Source organism: Ciconia boyciana, chromosome 15 (assembly GCF_034638445.1).
Source record: "Ciconia boyciana chromosome 15, ASM3463844v1, whole genome shotgun sequence".
Classification (NCBI taxonomy): Eukaryota; Metazoa; Chordata; class Aves; order Ciconiiformes; family Ciconiidae; genus Ciconia; species Ciconia boyciana.
The window spans coordinates 15,276,232-15,294,612 of record NC_132948.1 but is presented as its reverse complement, the minus strand read 5'-3'; the positions used below and the strand labels follow the sequence as shown (position 1 = coordinate 15,294,612).

Here is an 18,381-nt window from a genome sequence, read left to right as displayed (position 1 = left end):
GGGGCGGGAGCGCGGGGCTGAGGAAAGTGGGTGTTTCCCATCGGGCCTTGCGGCAGCGGCGGCGCGGGCTGCGGGAATGAGGTAAAGGCGGGAGGGGCGGGGGCGCGCGGCAGGAAGCTCGGCGGGCAGGCGGCAACGGCGAGCGGAGCGGAGCGAGCCCGGCCCCATGGCGGACACTAAGGTGAGGGGAGCGGGCGCGCTCCTGCGCGCCGAGGAGCGGGGTGCCGAGGCGGGCAGGGCTGGCGCTGAGGGGGGAGGCGGGCCGGGGTGGGGGATGGGGAGGGGGTAACGGAAACAGGTGGGGCCCGGCCGGAGGCAGAGGGCCGGCGGAGAGGAGCGGGCCTGAGCGCCCGTCGGGGTGGGCGACGTGGGGCGACCGCAGGAGCCGCAGGGCTTAGGCGGGCGGGGGGCCCGAGGTCGCGCAAGGCCCGGGGCCGGGAAGGACGCGCTCTGGGCCTTGTCGGGGGACAGGGAGCGGCAGCGCCGCCTCGTCCCCGCGCGGCGCGGCCGGGGGTGCCCGGCCGTGCCCGGCCGTTGCAGGCGGCTCGGGCACGTGTGTGTCCCGGGGCCTGTCCCTTGGCGGAGCCGAGCGTGGGAGGCCGAGGCCGTCCGGTCCCCCTCCGCCCGGCCTGCGCCGGCGGCGTCCCTTCGCGGGCGTGAGGAGGCCGGAGCCCCTCGTGGGCGCCGCGGTCTCGTCTGCGACTCGGGCGCTTTGGATGATCCCGCTCCCCGTTTCCCTCCTTTCTCCTCCTCCCTCCTTTCCGCCCCTCCCCCCAGCCTGGCTGACCGGACCCCTCGTGCCGCGGCCCGGCGGGAGGAGCAGCCCCACGTGCTTCATGTCGCGGCAAGGCGGGATCTCATCGGGATAACGGGATCTACTTTCTCTCACATGTGGCTATTGTGAATTACGCGTTTGTCATGGCTTCTGCAGTTAACTGGTCAGGCGCAGAGCAGATGATGAATTACGATTCGGGGTGCGCTGCTTGCTGCTGGAGGAGACAATGTGTAAAAGTTTGGCCAATGTTTCTTTTCCTGTTTCTTGAAAACAGATGCGGCTTAATGTCTTTCTCGCTATTTTCTTACTGGAACACCAGGGTCATAAAACTAATGATAGCTGGTGTGATGTTGTTGAATTTATTTTGCAACATTTCTTACCTAATTCCCCCTTGCCCCTTTTTTCTTTTTCTTTTTTTTTTTGTCTTTTCACTATTTAGTAAAAACAGGCTGCTTCATTCCAGTTGCTTTATTCATGTGTGGTGTGTACCTGCTCTGTAAAGGATATAATTCTAAGTAGAGCCTGTAAGGGTGGACTCTTTCATCTGTAAAGTGAAAATAAGATTGAAGTGTCTTCAATGTATAGACTGTTTTTCCTTTCTCTTATTCAAACAGCAACAAAACAAACCCAAATCAGTTCCCTTGACCCGAGATAGCTGTTTGTGGCCTCGTTAAACTTGCAAATGAATCTCCCTTCTAGGCTTCTCTACTGAATGCTTCTTAGCAGTGCAGATGTATGAAGTATTAGAGATGTTTATCATTTACTTACTAGTCACATACAAAAAACAATTCTTAAGCTTAATGAATGCTATGACAGATTCCTAAATAACTAAATAAGTAGTATTTTGACCATTTCCCATAACCTAAAGTTCCCCAAAGAGACTTAAAGCAAAAAATCTTAAATTATTTCATGAGTGTTGCAACTGTGCTTCAAAAATACCTTTGATTGTGGGTGATTCTCATACATAATCCACACATTCTGGATGTAATGTGTCCCTTAAGCTGGTGTAGATGGTTGCTTTGGTGTTCTGTTGTTTTTTTCTTTATTCCCACTAATCATAGGTCATTAGCCACTAAGAAATAAGTAGTGCTCTAGTAGCATAAAACACATTATGTAGGAAAAATAGTGGAAGAAATTATTTTTCCATAACCAAGAGCTATTGCTCCAAGGCCAAGCCTCTGCACAATTAATAAGAGTGGTAGGACTAAAACATCTAACACTGCAAAAGCACCTTTCCCCCCCCCCCCCCCCCCCCTTAGTATAACTGTATGTTGACTTTAAAGCTATTTGCTTTCAGCTATAATTTTTCTTTATTGTTACAGGGTATTTCAGTTACTAATTGCTGAATACTCATAAACGTTTAATTTTAAACACAGATATGAGTACTTCAGCTTTTAAGTACATAGCAAGTTTTGTGTGTTTTCTATTCTTTTTTTTTCCTCCCCAGGAAACACATGAGGAGCATGATACTTCTACTGAAAATGCAGATGATTCTAACCATGATCCTCAGTTTGAGCCCATAGTTTCCCTTCCTGAGCAAGAAATAAAAACTCTGGAAGAGGATGAGGAAGAACTCTTTAAGATGTAAGTAAAATATTTCTGTATATTATCTAAATGTTTATTAGGCTTAAACTTGAATGCGTTTATAAAAAGCTGGATAACTTGTTAGGAATCTATGTGTATGAAGTGGTAATCTAAGTTGGTTGGTATTTACTGTGGCGGCAGAGATTGAGTGGGGGCATGATTGATAATAACGCCCCAAGAAACTCTGAAGTCTGGAACAATAGAAGGGAGCTGATATTACGAATCTGGCTTTAGTATTGTTTAGCCTAAAATAAAACATTAACCTGGATAATAATTAGAGGTTTGAAATTGTGTGATCACAGTATAAAACAAGTATCTTGGGGGGGGGGGAAATGAGACGTATATAGTGTTGCTGCCATGCATCCCCAGTTGTAAAGGGTGATGTACGATATACTGAAACAATAAAAGCAGTGGATGCAGTACAACATTGGGGCATTTGTGGCAGTACTTTTCTGTTGTCTTAAACATTGTTTTATCCTTAGATTGGGCTTATTGTCAAATTGGGATCGCTTGCTTAAGATGTATGATCTGCCTGAAGAAACATGTAGGCTAAAGGCTTAAGAAGTGTTTTGAATTCGATCCATGATGCGTTTGCTTTAAATAGGTTTTTAAAATAGTGCTTTTACTTAATCTCAGAAGGGTATTGTTCATCTGGAAGAGAGATTTGAGTTCTCTCTCTACAGATTCTGATAAAAACTAAAGCGATGGTCATTTTCTGACAAGTAGCATGGTGAGATCTGACCGTTAGGCCTGTCTGCAGATGTGATGTGCAGAATCAGATGGAAAGAAGAATATTTTTTTATTTAAAAAGGGGGGCGGGGGGGGACTTAATGGAGTAAGTTCCAGTGCTCTGTAAGTTCGTTTTTATGTCTACAAAGGGGTGAAGGAGGAAAGAAATATTTTTTTTTGAATGCTGGTTGTTCTGATAGCTAAACTTAGGGGAATCACCTACTGAATGCCAGCTGAACTTGGAAGGAAGGACTTGCTTTGGAACAAAGTAGTTCACCTGCATCAGAGCATCTGTTAGAGTAGCTTGCTCCAACATCTGACACCTTCTCGTGGTCTTGAAGGACCTAGTTTATTACAAGTCCCTATCCCTTGCTCTTTTACAGAAAAGTGTGTGTTTATATATATCCGGTAGTGTGAGCAGGTGTTTCCTTTCCTATAGCAGTGTCTTAAACTCCTCACTAGCAGAACTCAGCCTGTCTCTTGGGTCGGTTTTGACTAATGTCCCAAACTACTCCTGTTTCTCTTTTGGCACACTGGCATCTGGGAAGATTAAACAGTGATGCTCTGAAGCAGGTATGTTGCACTGCAGTGCAACACTAAGCTTCCTTTATTCCTGATTTAAGAACAGCAACAACTAGGTTTTTGGAGTTAAAAGGAAATGAGTGACCCTAGAGGGTGAGGCACTTTGTTAACAGTTGATCAAACATTGGGCTTGGAATTACACAAGAGTCTTTACTTAGCCTTAAGCTGCTCAATTTCTTGAATTAATAAATACTGCTGGTTAGATGTAGCAGTTGTATTCATAATATATATAAGAACTCTAGCTATAGCAAAACCTGTTAATTAGCTACTTTAATTTTAAAGGTTGCCTACACCAAATATGTTTATCGTGTCCCAAAAGTGTGTCCAGAACCTGTTGAATTTTAGTATAGCTATTACATAATTCCTAATAAATTCAAATTTAATAACAAACAATTGTATCAGTTTCTAAATTTGTATGCTGAAGTAGAACAGGGAACCTTACAAAAAGAATTGTTTTCTTTCTTGTGTGTGGCTTTTAAAAAAGCAGCTGTACTGTTCAGTCGAGTATGCTATTTTGATAAATGTTTCTACATGCAGGCTAACTTCTTAAATTCTCTCTTCAAGGCGAGCAAAGCTATTCCGATTTGCATCTGAGAATGACCTTCCAGAATGGAAAGAACGAGGAACTGGTGATGTAAAACTCCTGAAACACAAGGAGAAGGGAACAATTCGCCTCCTCATGAGGAGGGATAAAACCCTAAAAATCTGTGCAAACCATTATAGTATGTTATACATTGCTATACTTCTTATTTTTGTGTTTAAAAAATAACCTTGTGGAATTGTATGTTGTAGATTAAGAGCTTAGTGGCTTTTTAGTAGCAGCTAGAGAATTGCTATATGTCTTTAAACAGGCGTCAAATTCATATTACACTGTAAATATAGTTATCTCTTGCTCTGCACACAAGGCTACAAGCATCAAAACCAATGAGTGCTTATTTTTATTAATGGAAAGAAGCTGTAGTTGGTTTTGGTGATTGCCTGCAAGGCTGAGTCTTAAAGTTGTTGGGTTTTTTTTTTCTTCAGACACTGATAGTGTCCTAAAGACACTTTAAAATTTAGCTGGAATAGACAGACATTGTGATTGCTCCCAGCGTGTGTGTGTGGTGTTCTTTTAATGATTAATAGACTGTAGAAAACATAGGCCTTAATACTGCTTAGTATAAGACATTAATGTATGCTGGCTTGTTTTCATAAAAGAATGAGAAATAAGCAATTGTAATAATTTACTATTATGAGCTAAATATTTGAATTGGTAGAAGTGATTGCTTAACCATTAGAAAATGGATACTGGGGTGCTAAACTAATCTGTGGCTGCCTTTCTCTGCTTGTGAAATAAACTGAAATGACCGCGGCATATTCAGCTAACTCATTCAAAAAGAATGTGTACTGAGAGCTGATGGAGCAGGAGAGGTTTGTTCCTTTGATCCTCTTTGAATAAAAATAAACATGAAAGGGCAAGACAGACTTGAAAGTCAATATAACTAGCAACAAGTAGGCTAATTTGGTAATACTTTGTTACTTGCTTGCTTTGGTAATACTCGGGTTTTTATATGAAGAGTATATAGTATTCTGTGGAGTTAAACTACATTTAGATAACTTGAAATAACTTGTTTGAAGTAGTGTAATACAATGTGAAGTCAGAAGCAATAATGCTTGTTTTCTTTGGGTAGACTCTTCAGAAAGTCAGACTGTTCAGAGGGTGCAGGTGTTCCGGTTTAGTAAATGAAATGGCAACTATGAAAGCAGTGTAGTCACCAACCAATAAGGATAAACCTTTTGTTTAGGAAAATAAATGTTGCACGTATGCAAACAGAATTGATATATTTATAGTGTTCATGTCAAAAGATTTTTTTCCTGGAAAAACTGCTGTCAGTATAGATTTATTTATTGAATTTCTGCTGACTCACAGGCAGACAAAAGGACTCTTCATTTTGCAAAACATTAAATGAAACAAAATGTAATTTGATCTCTGTAAATTTAAAAAATGCAAGAAAGTGAGTAGACTCTTCGGATTTCTCCCGAACTAAACAAAGGACCCAGGGGTCAGGAAGAAAAAAAGCCCTGCTTAAACTTTGCATGGGTGTAATTTAAAAAGTCTTAGTGTGAGAAGTAACATTCCAACTTCTCCAGTCAGTCAGGTGAAGTAATTATAGTGTCTTGGAGGGAAAGGGCTCCATTTACGGGGAGGGAACAAATGGATTGAAAATATGCTGTGCACATCTTGCAGCACTGCAGAATTCTATAATAACTTGTAGTCAAGCTTTAAACTGATGAGAGAGAAATGAACCTGATTTGATGACTAATTGTAGGAATAATGCTTTTTTAAAATAATTTTTTGTAGTATTTTCAGTGTGCAAAAGAGTGAATGCTGTTTGTCTGTCTGGATGCCTTTTTCCTCCTAAACCATTTGACTATTCTTCAGAGTTGTGCTTAGTGACTGCATCTCTCTTAGTATCACAGTCATCTGTTTTAAACAAGACTTGAATGAAACTCTGTTTCTTAACGATAGGGAATCTAGCATTCTCTTATACATGCATCATTTTATTTGAGGATGTGAGGAAAAAGATATATGGGCACCATGGTCTTCTATTTATCCAAAAGTAATTCTGTGTAAAGTGCTCTACATAAAGCACTTTACTTTCCATAAAGTAAAAAGTGCTTTACATAACCATCGCAGTCAGTTGTCAATAAGATTTGTGGAGGGTGGCGTGGAAAACATTTACTTTTGTGCTGTGTACATCTTTTATTTCTTTCTTTTCAGTCACACCCTTAATGGAGCTGAAGCCTAATGCTGGGAGCGACAGGGCATGGGTCTGGAACACACATGCTGACTTTGCAGATGAAAGCCCCAAGCCTGAACTTCTGGCAATCCGATTTTTAAATGCAGAGAGTGAGTGGACTGGCAACTGAACTTACGTTGGCTGTATACTGTTATGTTACACTACACGTCTAAACACTCCTGTAAACCGCTGTTGTAGATATGCTATATCTTACCACTGCATGGTAGTGTTAGCTAATTACTGCTTTAACTGAGAGAAGGCAGTTAATCACTTAACCATATGTGTTGACAAACAGTGTAATAATGAGGTCTCCAGTAATATTTATAGAGCTTTCTGCCCTAGGCACTTTTTTTAACTTATGGCATTTCATGCAAGTGTAATGCCAATTAGAATAAAACTAAAAGCAGTAATACTGTGGGGTAGAGATTCATACATGCAGCTTGCTTTCATTTATGTCAGGTGCTCAGTTGTAGTTAAGATTACATTTTTTTGCATTAGAAGCAAGGAAATACTGACCTGAGATTTCTGGTCCATCTGCATTAGCAGAACATCTGATTTTTTTTTTATGAAGTATGTAGTATCTTCTTTGTTTTGATTAAATGGAACGCTCAGTGGAAAGTGCTAGTTAGGAAATAGTGATTGTTAGGAAACCTATCTATCATACTAGTTGGTGGGTTTTTCTGGAGTGACTACATTGACGACCAGAACAGAAAGCAGGTCTGTAATTACCCATGGATCAGCTAGTAGGGCTGAATGACAGTGTAGCTTTCCCAACTCCTTAGGATTGAATCAAAGAAGTGGGGTTTTATTTTCTTGACAAAAGAAGCTAAATGGAAGAGGAAAAATGTTGCTGCGTTTCCTGTTTTACTACTTGCCACATGAGTTTAGTGTGTTAGCCACCTCTTCTCCCTACATGGCTAATAAAGTGGCTGTATATTTTAAGACTAGATAGATTTGCCTACATCTGGGAAGAACTCGGTATATCTTGCTTGCTTCCTTTTCCTCAACTCTCCAACATCATGTTGTTTAGCCAGATAAATCTTTCTGATCCACCTTAGCGCTTGCTTCCTTCTTAATCAACTATGAAACCAGAGGGTTTTGGTAACTATTTGCTCATTTTTGAAAAGTCCCTCTTTCTAGTAAAGGTTGTTCGGCTTATTGAGTGTTTAGTCTTTAGGGAGTAGTCCTCTTTGCCTGTTTACCCTTAGCAGTACTGACTAAGCAGATGACAGGTGAACAGACTAAGTATGTCCTTCAAGTATCTTTCCTTTTTGAGCTGCTTGAAAAGGAATACAAATACTTCCTGGACTAGTTCCATAGTGGCTTCTGAATTCCCGTGGGGCAACAGTGACCTCATGTGGTCGGTCAGACCGAGCTGGCATACCAATTACCTTTATAGTTCTGATGTTAGGAAGTACCTTGCCTGATCCGGTTTTGTGTCTTGTTGCTTGTATTACTTGTGTAGAAGCATTATTGATCAACTTGATCAACTGCGTGGAATTACTGTTAATTCAAGTGGTGGCTTAGACCAAAACGTAATGAAGGTTATGCTTCCTTAGCTATTGTAGTCAGGAATAGCTTGAGTCCAGGCCTTTGGGTGTTAAATCTGAATGCCGTACTAATGAAACAGGCTTTATCTTCCATTCTTGATGCTAAGAACCCTAAGTTATGGTAAGGATGTGGAGGTCTTTTAGGGTATGATGTAGCTAACAAGGATAGTAGTTCAAAGCTCATCTTCAGTCTTTTGCACACATGTAGTTGTATTAGCAGTCTCTCACATCATGTTCTTATTCCTGTAGGCTAGGGACAGCTGGGAGTTGCAGTAACTACAAAACAGCTCCTCCTGGTATTATGTTTTCAATATTTTGCAAAATAAGCTGCTTTAGACTTGGTAAAGAAAATAAACTGCTTCTGCACAAAGATGTGATTCAAGAATTTTGCATAGCATCTTGTACGATTTAAAACTAGATTACTTTGTAAGTGCCTACAAGTTTTGTTTACACAAAACTTCTCAGGTATCTTTCCTTAAGATTGGAAGTATTCAATGTTGTAAGGAGGTAAAACTAATGAAAAAAATATTCTATCTTTACTGAAACAGATGCACAGAAATTCAAGGCAAAATTTGAAGAATGCAGGAATGAAGTAGACAAGAGAGCAAAGAAAGGTAAGGTTAAAAGTCTGAGTGTGGTACCATGCCACTTTTTCTAGCTGTTTGAGTGGTTATAGCCCCCTGGAGTATCATTGTGTTTTAGCAGACTCACTCTGTACTGAACTGCAGTCTTCAGTTCAGGTGCTTTTCCTGTCTGCAAGAGTAATAGTTCACAGGAGTGACAATTGCCTTCTTTCTTGTAGAAGGCTGTTACAATTGCTGTTGAGACATTGCTTTTTTGGAAAGGCTACTAAGGAAGCATTTCTGGTTTATAGTGCACAAATGAACTGTGAACACTGCAGCCACAGTGATACTTCCTCCTTCTAGTTCCCCTTCCCAAACGCTACAAATATATAATCATGCAAGCAGAATATTTAATTTTTATAGTTGTTAATGTGTATGAAGTTGTAGCATTTCTTCACAGGTCTCTGTTTAATAGATTAATGCACCACCTTTTAGAATTGCCTATGTGACAAGATATCTCACCATGTAAAATAAACACTTCCATCTTTCTAAAGTACAGATTACTAGTGGTCTGCAGTCAACGCTCTTCAAGATATTTAGATCAGAATTTTTCAGTCGTGAGAACTTCCTATTCCCCAGTTTCAAACTGGGGAACTTGACTTGTGTTTTTTTTTGTTAAGATAGGCAAGAAGCTAGGGACTTGAGACATTTACTTGACTGGACACTGTATGGGGTCTGTTACTGGTAGCAGCGAAGCTGACCAAATGTTACGTGTTTGTCAGTCACTATGATTAGGCCCTCATTTAGTGATTAAAATATGCAAGTGGTATTTCTTGAATTCTGACACCTGAGGTAGTTACCAAAGGAAAAGAAATTTAATTAATCACTGCAGTGGTCAGTGGAGAATTTCTTTACTTTTGTTTTTATTCTAAATACCAGCTGTCTCTCCCCACCCCCCTCACTCTCCACTTCTCTACTCTTTCCCCTATTACAGGAAAATCCATTACTGGCTTTATGTAACTTTTTTCCTAATCCATCTCTTAGCAGGCACAGACAAAAATGATAGTGCTGATAAAGTTGCTGAAAAACTAGAAGAGCTTTCTGTAAAGGAAGAGAGCAAAGAATCTGAGAAGAAAGACCAAGGAAAAAACTGAAGAAAAGCAATAAATCATCCTGGGCCTTGCAGTTTTTCCTTTACTTTTTTCTTTCTTTCTTTTTTTTTTTTTTAATTTTTACAAGGGACTTTATAAGGAACTGAATTCAACGTTCAGGTTGGTTTTTTTCTAAGCTTTTGCCCTTTTGAAGATGTCTTCAGAAAATCCATTCCCCAGTCATGAAAATGTACTGTGCTAACTTTCTTTTCCATAGTGGAAACACTTATTTATAGTCATCCAAAAGAGTGAATAAAACAAACTTGAAAACAGCATCAGAGGACAGAACTGAGTTTTCTATATACTTTAAAGGCTTCTGAATACACTTGTTTCATTGGGTGTTGAGATACATATCATCATACCTGTGGATTAACTAGGTTAACAGACTTTACCAACAGGGAAGATTAAGATTATATACATGTTTCTTATATGGCTTCTAAAACTAATGTAACAGACCTTTCATGCTTTTTCTGCTGTGTGTTCCTGAGCAGGGAGTGTGCCTGTGATTCTTGAAATGCAGCAGACTTCTGGAATCAGGCGATAGAGCATTCCTGGCACACTATTAATGATGTTCCATCAGACAGTGAAAATAAAGGTGGGGGAGAAAATGTATTACGTGAGACTTGAGAAGTATTTTCCTCTTCCAAAACAAAATCTCTGCCCTCCCCCCCCTTTGTTAATATTACACATGCTTGACTAGCACAAAGTTGTTGCTGTGGTCCAAGATCTTCCTTGATGTGCTACTTGCTGACTGAAGGCAGCAGCAGCCTGTTATACTGAGGTGTATACAAAGGAATCTTAACTGTTTGAGTACTTTACTATGAGATTCCCCGTGTCAGCATATCATAAAAGTTGTACTCTAAAATCTGTAAGCTTTTTTCCAGGGCTTTGGAGCTTGCGTTGTTTTTACAAATTGGAGGGGTTCTGAACTTTTAAGATGCATGGTGGGAGGCTGTCCCTCTTGGAGAGTGGCGGTCTGACATTCACTTTGGAACAGTTAATTGTGTTGTACATGCTTGAGGGGCACTTTCCTTGCCAGAATGGGCAAACTGATCAAATCTCTTCCCTGCAAATGTTTTCTGTTTATCCGGTTTCAAGTTAGTGCTAGAGAGTAGGAAAATAAACTATAGTAAGCAATAAAATCAACACAATTTTTAAGTCTGATCGATTAATTGAATTTCATTGTTAACCACTAATACCAGGGTAGCGTTAGGATAGCAATGGAATTCTGTAATACTGTTTCCAAAATAATTATGAAAACTGGGCAAAACTTGCTAAACTTTAAGGCTGTATGATGTTAACATTGGATAGGAAGACCTTTTTTTATCTTCATAAAGAGGCTTTTCAAGTAGGTCAGGCTCTGCAGTCTACCTGAGGAAAATGTATTTTTTAAAAAATCTTGTCTTTCTACTTAGCACTGCCTTTTGATGCTACAATGAACTAGCCTTAAATCTGGAGCTGTAATTAAGGTACTCGCTTCATTCCAACCAAGTAATTCCTTTGGTGTTGTGCATGTTCCCCTTCAAGTACAGCAGATATCAAAAGTCTGTTAATTAACAAAGATGGTTGAAAGGCAAAATAAAATGCTCTTTAGTGTTTCTGGTTTGGAAATAACGACAAAGCTATTCTGAAGTACTTAACATTTGAATGTAAAAGCCAAATCTTTATCCGTGAGTCACTGTAAATTCTCTGATCTGATAATGTCAAACAGTGTGTCTAAATTGATAGAAATGACATTTAAAAATTTCAAAATAAATTTACATTTTCATTTAAATGATTTGCTTTTTATTTAAAGAACTCTTACTGGGAATGCATTTTTAGCCTGCAGGGGCAAAGTGATGAAGGCAGCAAAATGGGTGAGTTTGATTTCACTGTCAAACATTGTACAGAAGAGGGGAGGAAACACCTGAATGACTCTAATTTGTCTCAATCTTAGATATTGACAGCTCCTGCTTAATTTTATTACCCTCTCTTATTCTCCTCTTTACTTATTCATGCATGCTTAAATGATTTCAAGACATTTCCATTCCTGTTTAGGTTAACTGATCCATGTTTACAGTCAATGGATTACAACCATCGTTAATGCAAGTCTGCAGTCTCAAAGAGCCAAGTTATGAGGGACCACGGAGTAAAATAATTTCTCTGGATAGCATTTGGCTGAAGAATGTCTTAGCTTTCTAAACTAAAGGATGGTTAGTCAGTGTTCTGGTTACTTTAGAAGCCATAGGTGTGTTCTACAAATTAAAAAGCAGTAAGTATTTTTAAAATTGATCTCAGTGAAATAAGGCTTTTTTTGTGCAAGTCATTCTAATGATAAACTTTCCTATATGTAACACAGACTACCAAGAGATGCCCTTGAAATGTTTTTGTAGCTTACTGTATACTGAGTGTTCTAGAGTTCTAGCTAACATAGTGTCTTCTTGTCCTCCCTGCCCAGGTCACCAGGTGTTCGTGCTTTCCCACCATCTTCACTGTCAACAGGGTTGTTGAGATGATAGAACTTGACCTGTCTTGTCAGGCAATAGGGAGTCTTAAAATAGTAACTTGGCTCAAAAATTATAATAGTCCTTTGACAAAAAGGTAGGCGTGTAGTGCAAAAGCTCCTTCCTGAATTTGTGGGCAACTACTAAAATACGTCAGTTGCCTTATACTTGTTTCTGAAATGGCAATAACTTCAGTGTGATTTAAATGTGTGAACCTGTTTGAAGGTATCGTGTCATAGTAAAAATGGATCCTGTAGAAACTTTTATAATTCATTGTTCAGACACAGGACAGAAATTCACTGAATTTTTAATTTTGGCACTTTATAGGGGTGTGTTGAGACTTAATTTGTCTGTAGGATTCTAGAGACAAATTGGATTCTAGGCTATTTTAGCACCTGCAGTTGAATAGTGGCTACTTTCCCTTTTACTCCCAGTGCAGCAAAGTAACTTCTAGCATGTTTAAATGTAGACTAAAATGATGGGGAGTATAGTTTTGTTAATGCAGCTGGCTAGAGAATAAAGTCTTTTTAAGCACTTCTAACTTCAGTAACGGCATTACTGAGAATATGGCTGAATCTTAGAGGGTACAAGTCAAGACTTTTAAGAGGTTTTAATCCATTTTTGGTAAAAATGGAAACTACAATAGGATTATTTAAGCATTGTCAGGTGCTAAAGTCTGCAATTTGTACAAATTCTGCTTGCTTCAAGTGCAGAAAGATGCTATATAGCCAGACTTAATAACCCAGCCTTTGTTGGCACTACTGGTTTTCGTGTGTGTAAAACTGGATGGATGAGTGTCTGAGGACACCTGAATAATTAATTTAACTTAGAAATGGTTAAATTTTGATTAGCATCAAAATAGTATCTTCTTAACAGGTAGTTAAGGTCTTAAAAATAGACTTAAGTTTTTTATTATAAGAATGAATTCAAAATAGTTCTCTAAATCCCGTGTGAATTATTTTGAAGACTACACTAATAGTTGTTTGCTTTTTTTTTCCCTCCAGGAATAAGCTTGTATTAGTGATACTAAACGTCTCCTTCACAAATTGCAAACACCCCAATTTGCTGTATTTTAACACTGTAAATGACTTTTTTCCTGTGTAATAAGGTAGCTTGTATCAAACACAAGTTCTCTGTGATACCAAAAAACTCAGAAAATTAAAATTCTTCTCAACACTATGCAGACATGAGAATGTTGTGAATCTTTATTACTTTTGATGCAACATGCTCAAGAAATACCTGTATGTAGAGGTATGAGAATGTTGTGAATCTTTATTACTTTTGATGCAACATGCTCAAGAAATACCTGTATGTAGAGGGCAAAAATATGAGTCTGAATAGTTCTTTCAATTTTGTTACTAAATGTCATGGAATTTGTTTAATTTAAAAATTTGAAGGATTTGAAAAATGAGGGATTAATTTGTACATATACCTTCATCATGGAAAGAACTGCGATAGGGCTGTGCACAAGAGGAGGAGGGGGTGAGGTTTGCAGGTGTACCATCTCTCTTCTCCCTTGGTATCCTCTGCAGATGTGTGGGGAGGTATTTGGTTCAGAAAGCATCCACAGCCTCAGCAGTACTCGGCTGCCTGTGAAGGAGCACCTGCAGCCCAGACCGACTGTACCAGTTCGGAGCATGGATTTCCCAGTTTGAGAATCTGTCAGGGCCAGAAGGTGGACGCTGTGCTTTATGGCTAATGGCGAGTCATGCTGAACTCTGACTTCCCCCAACAGAAATGCTGTGCCGTACTCTGCTTCATTTCTCAATGCGTTCCCTTGACTAACCTAATGAAAAAGTTTAATGTTACTAGAAACTTTTCTCTAAAGAAAAGACTATCTGATTCAGAGTTCAGAAAACTCAACTTGATACCTTATTAATACTGAATTGCAGCTATTTGTGTAGAAATGGAGATTGTGGGGGAGATAACACTGTAAACTGCCTTTTTTAATCTCCTATACAGATTGCCATCAGCTTTCAATGCTGAGTACTTAAACATTGGTGTGGTTATTTAAAACAAACCCAAACCTCTCTCCAATTAGCAGTCTTCATTTATGCCCTTCTGAGCCCAGTACACCTATCTGTTCTGGCTGGTCCAGCTTGTTTCTAGCAAGCTGTATTTTCTAAGCTGCCTATGGCAAGCTAGTGTCTTACTTTTGATTAGCCAAACTAATTTCAAAGTGTTCTTAAATTGCTGAGGTCTTGTTTATGTGTAAACTTGCACTAGTTTAGTGAAGTGAGGTGTGTATAAAGGTTTTTTAATTTTTGCTTTTATGATGGTTTATGTAGGATTTACTTTAAAGGTCTTCCTAATTAGATTTAGCTAGAATTACTCTTTAAAATAGAAATAAGAGGAATTACCAGTCTTTCACAAACCTTAACTAAATCTTGGACAATGTATCATTTTCAGAGTCAGGAGGTAATGAAAACTAACTGCAACAGATCAGAATTACTTTGCTTGATGAAGAAAAGTTTGAAGTAATCAGCTGTAGAGGGGATTGTACATGTAAGTGATTTCTCAGACTATAGTTCATGTGAAAACAAGGTGCTCTCTCAAGTAAGCAGCTTGTGCAATTATATCATAAGGAAGTAATTCTTGAAGTTGTGAAAACTGACAAGCACAGGAGCAAAAAAAACTCCTTATATTTAAGAGTTGAATAGTTACTAGTATCTACAGTTATGCATCAGATTTATGACCACTGGTGTATTTTTCCAAGATGCAAATTTAAGCATGGAATATCTTCGCCCACTTCTATCATATTAGATATTAACTGCTGACTTAAGACCTGTTCATATTTGCAAGATGTGGGTAACTAGTTTGCTACAGTCTCCTAGTGAGAATGCAACCTACATGATATCCTTAAAAAATTACATTTGTAGAAATACTTTTTAAAGTATTAATGGTGAAGCTAGGGCTTGTGGAATGTAGTTCGTCTGTTGTGCTTTTAACCAATATAATGACAAATGTTCTAAGTACAAACCAGGTGCTAGCACAACTCTGGATTAGATGTTATGTACAGCAAACTTTTTATTTTGTGGAAGCTATCTGACTACTGCAAGTATTTCATGAACTTTATAGTCTTAAACTTATTTTCAGCTTTCAAGCTGGAGAAGTTCAGCTTTTTGTTGTTGTTTATCAGGCTTGACTCTACAAATTTACATCAGCTGATTCATTGTATTGTAGGTATTAACTGTTGTATCAAAATGTGCAATTTACTTACGAGCTCACAGCGAAGCTAATGGTGTCATAAGTTCTTGCCTATTCATGTTGTGCTGGCTGTCCTCATTTCAAGTAGCTTAAAGTATATAGTTTTCTAATGTTGTTTTTCCATAAAAGCAATTATAGCTATGTAAATATCAACAAAGATGGATTGGGCATTAAAGTTGACTGAATATGTTGCGTTCTCTGGAGCATATTTCTCAAGACTGTTCTAGGTATAAAGTTACATTGCTTCCTATAAGTACTGCTTATCAGTTTTAATATCTCAATTTGTTTGCTGGTACATGAATCACTGTTGGCTTTCTGAGTTTCAGCAGCATCGTTTAGAGTGATATTCCATCCTAGTGGAGGAGAATTACACTTCATTAATGGTTTTAAGCAGGATGGTTGGTGAATCTTCAAAACTATTCGGAGGCCTACATTATTCTAATGTAAGTAGTTCCTTGTGGGGGGATGGTTTAGGAATCGGTCTGTAAATAAAATAATCAAAGTCTCATAATAAATGCAACTTGACATGCCCCATCGCTGCAGTTAGGAAATACATGTTACATGAGTTCTGTGCTAAGCAAATGCTATTGCATGGAAAATATCTTTTGGAATAATCTAGAAAATTATGTGGGATATTTGTTTAGGCTACTGAAAAGTCATTATTAGGCAATAATTTCTTGATATATCTAGTAACAAATAAACTTGAACAACTAAGTGAAAATTGTCATATTAAAGTTCCAATGGGTAACTTAGTAGGCCTGGCTTGTACACAGAACTGTCTAGCCTTGCTTGGACTTTCTGCTAGCACCATGCTGCGCGTGATGATCCACGTGTCCTCTGTACCGAGCACTGCAAGCTTGAGGGAGAAACAGCTTTTACTGAACACCTAATTGCTGATCCTTCAGGGTCCTGCCAGTGACCCTGAACAGTTTGAGGCCACTGGTACTACATGGACTGGCAAATGTATTTATTGTAGTAAGCAAACCCAGAAAGAAAAGTAGAATTATTCTGGTTATTGTTTAATGACAGCAGCTAATACGAGCTGGGAGCTAAATTGCCCAATGACCAATAAAAGATTCCAGGGATTTTCAGTACTTCCAAGCATGCAAAATAAAAGAATTTTCTTAACCATGTAGCTAAGATTTCCAGCTAACATTAGTGCCCTGATTTGATATGAAAATTGCATGGCAATCGAGATTTCTTGATGCTTGCTCTGTCATGAGTTTCCTTTCATCTTAACCAGCTTTGAGAATGGTACCCTGGCATGTGGCTCTAACACAGCTTCCGTGGTTGGCCCTTTCTCTTTTGAGGTAAAACCTCAGAGTAAAATCCTGCAAAAAGACATGCAATTACTAGCCATACTCTGCCAGATTATTTTTTGATTGTTCTTTGTAGCCATATTAGTTCTTTGAGTAGTCATTAAATCTTTTCCTAACTCATGCTGCCATTGCTGTTTACCTCAGTGCTGCCAAAATCTTCTGGCATGCTAATCATGTAGCGTGAATCCAGAAACTACGGTCCTTGAAATAATGGTGTCCCAGGAGAGCGACTCTGAGACATGCCTATTCTGCTTTAGTCAAGTCCTCCTCAGGCATCCTTACTGTTTGAACGGTAAAGTCATCTCATGGCTTTAAATATACTTGCCTTTTAATAGTGAGATTGAATGTTGCTCAGCAGTGCTTTGTGCTGCCTTGAAAACAGACCATTTTCAAGAACTGGAATGTTAGTGGGAAGGAAAAGAGATGAACTATGGGAATTGTTGGACACCAAATTACAGAACTTTATTGCGTTCTGAGAAGTAATCTACAATGTGCAGCAGAAAAAAAAATCTCAAACCACAGTTCTGCATAACACTAGCCTTGTGTCCTGGGTTTGGCTGGGATAGAGTTAATTTTCTGCCTAGTAGGTGGTATATTGCTGTGTTTTGGGTTTAGGATGAGAATAATGTTGGTAACACTGATGTTTTAGTTGTTGCTAAGTAGTGCTTACACTAAATCAAGGACTTTTCAGCTTCTCATGCTCTACTGACTGAGGAGGCTGGAGGTGCACAAGCAGCTGGGAGGGGGCACAGCCAGGACAGCTGACCCCAACTGGCCACAGGGCCATTCCATACCATATCACGCTCAGTATAGAAACTGGGGGAAAGCTGGCCGGGGGCCACTGCTCGGGTACTGGCTGGGCATCAGTCAGCGGGTGGTGAGCAATTGCATCGTGCATCACTTGCTTTGTATATTCTTTTATTATTATTTTATTTCAATTATTGAACGGTTCTTATCTCAACCCATGAGTTTTCTCACTTTTACTCTTCTGATTCTCTCCCTATCCCACCGGGGTGGGGTGGGAGTGAGTGGCTGGGTGGTGCTCAGTTGCTGGCTGGGGTTAAACCATGCCAGAAAATTAACTCTATCCCAGCTGAAAGTAGGACACCTTGTAACATGGACTGTCTCAGCCCTCTTTTGGAAATGCTGGTTCTGCATGACTGCACTGTTGCACAGCAAAAGTGTCTTGATCCACAGGATGACTGCAGCGCAGACCAGGCTTGCACAGTGATCTTTAAGATGAGTTGAGGTTTGCAAATGCGCCTTTTGTTGCTATGAAAGCTACAGTTCTTTGTGCCCTGAAACTGCGTACTCGTGCTGTTATCTTTAGTGTGTCTCTGAGTGTTGCATGACTGGGAGCTTTAAGAAAAAAAGGGGGGGGGGCATAGTTGCTTGCTGCTGAGTACCTCCCTCCAGAACGGGAGTGGCTTGAAAGATTGGCCCTCTAAATGAGGCTCTTAGAGTGACACTGTGAAGAAGCGTTAGTGTGTCAGTGATAAAGGGAAAACCATTCTGCAGGGTGGAAGGAGCAGGAGCACTGAATCCTCCCCACTTGCAAAGCTGCCATTGAGAACCAGACTTTCTGGAGAGGTGAGAATCCCTACAGGAAAATACAATTGAAAGTAATGAGGTGCAGAGAACAGAGTAGGAATAGTGTC

At 39.6% G+C, this 18,381-nt stretch overlaps 1 protein-coding gene and 1 non-coding gene across 2 annotated transcripts; both read left to right on the top strand.

Moving 5' to 3' along the window:
* The first annotated feature begins 22 nt into the window (after positions 1 to 22).
* Positions 23 to 11,488, top strand: RANBP1 (RAN binding protein 1). Its single transcript, XM_072879697.1, is given in 7 exon segments — positions 23 to 181; positions 2,223 to 2,359; positions 4,235 to 4,392; positions 6,432 to 6,560; positions 8,549 to 8,614; positions 9,608 to 9,698; positions 9,700 to 11,488. Coding segments are annotated over 7 exon segments (627 nt in total). The 5' UTR covers positions 23 to 166; the 3' UTR covers positions 9,731 to 11,488.
* On the top strand, positions 8,702 to 8,834 carry LOC140660142 (small nucleolar RNA SNORA77). Its single transcript, XR_012045349.1, has one exon. It is a non-coding gene; the product is annotated as a small nucleolar RNA SNORA77 (small nucleolar RNA).
* Positions 11,489 to 18,381: the final 6,893 nt, after the last annotated feature.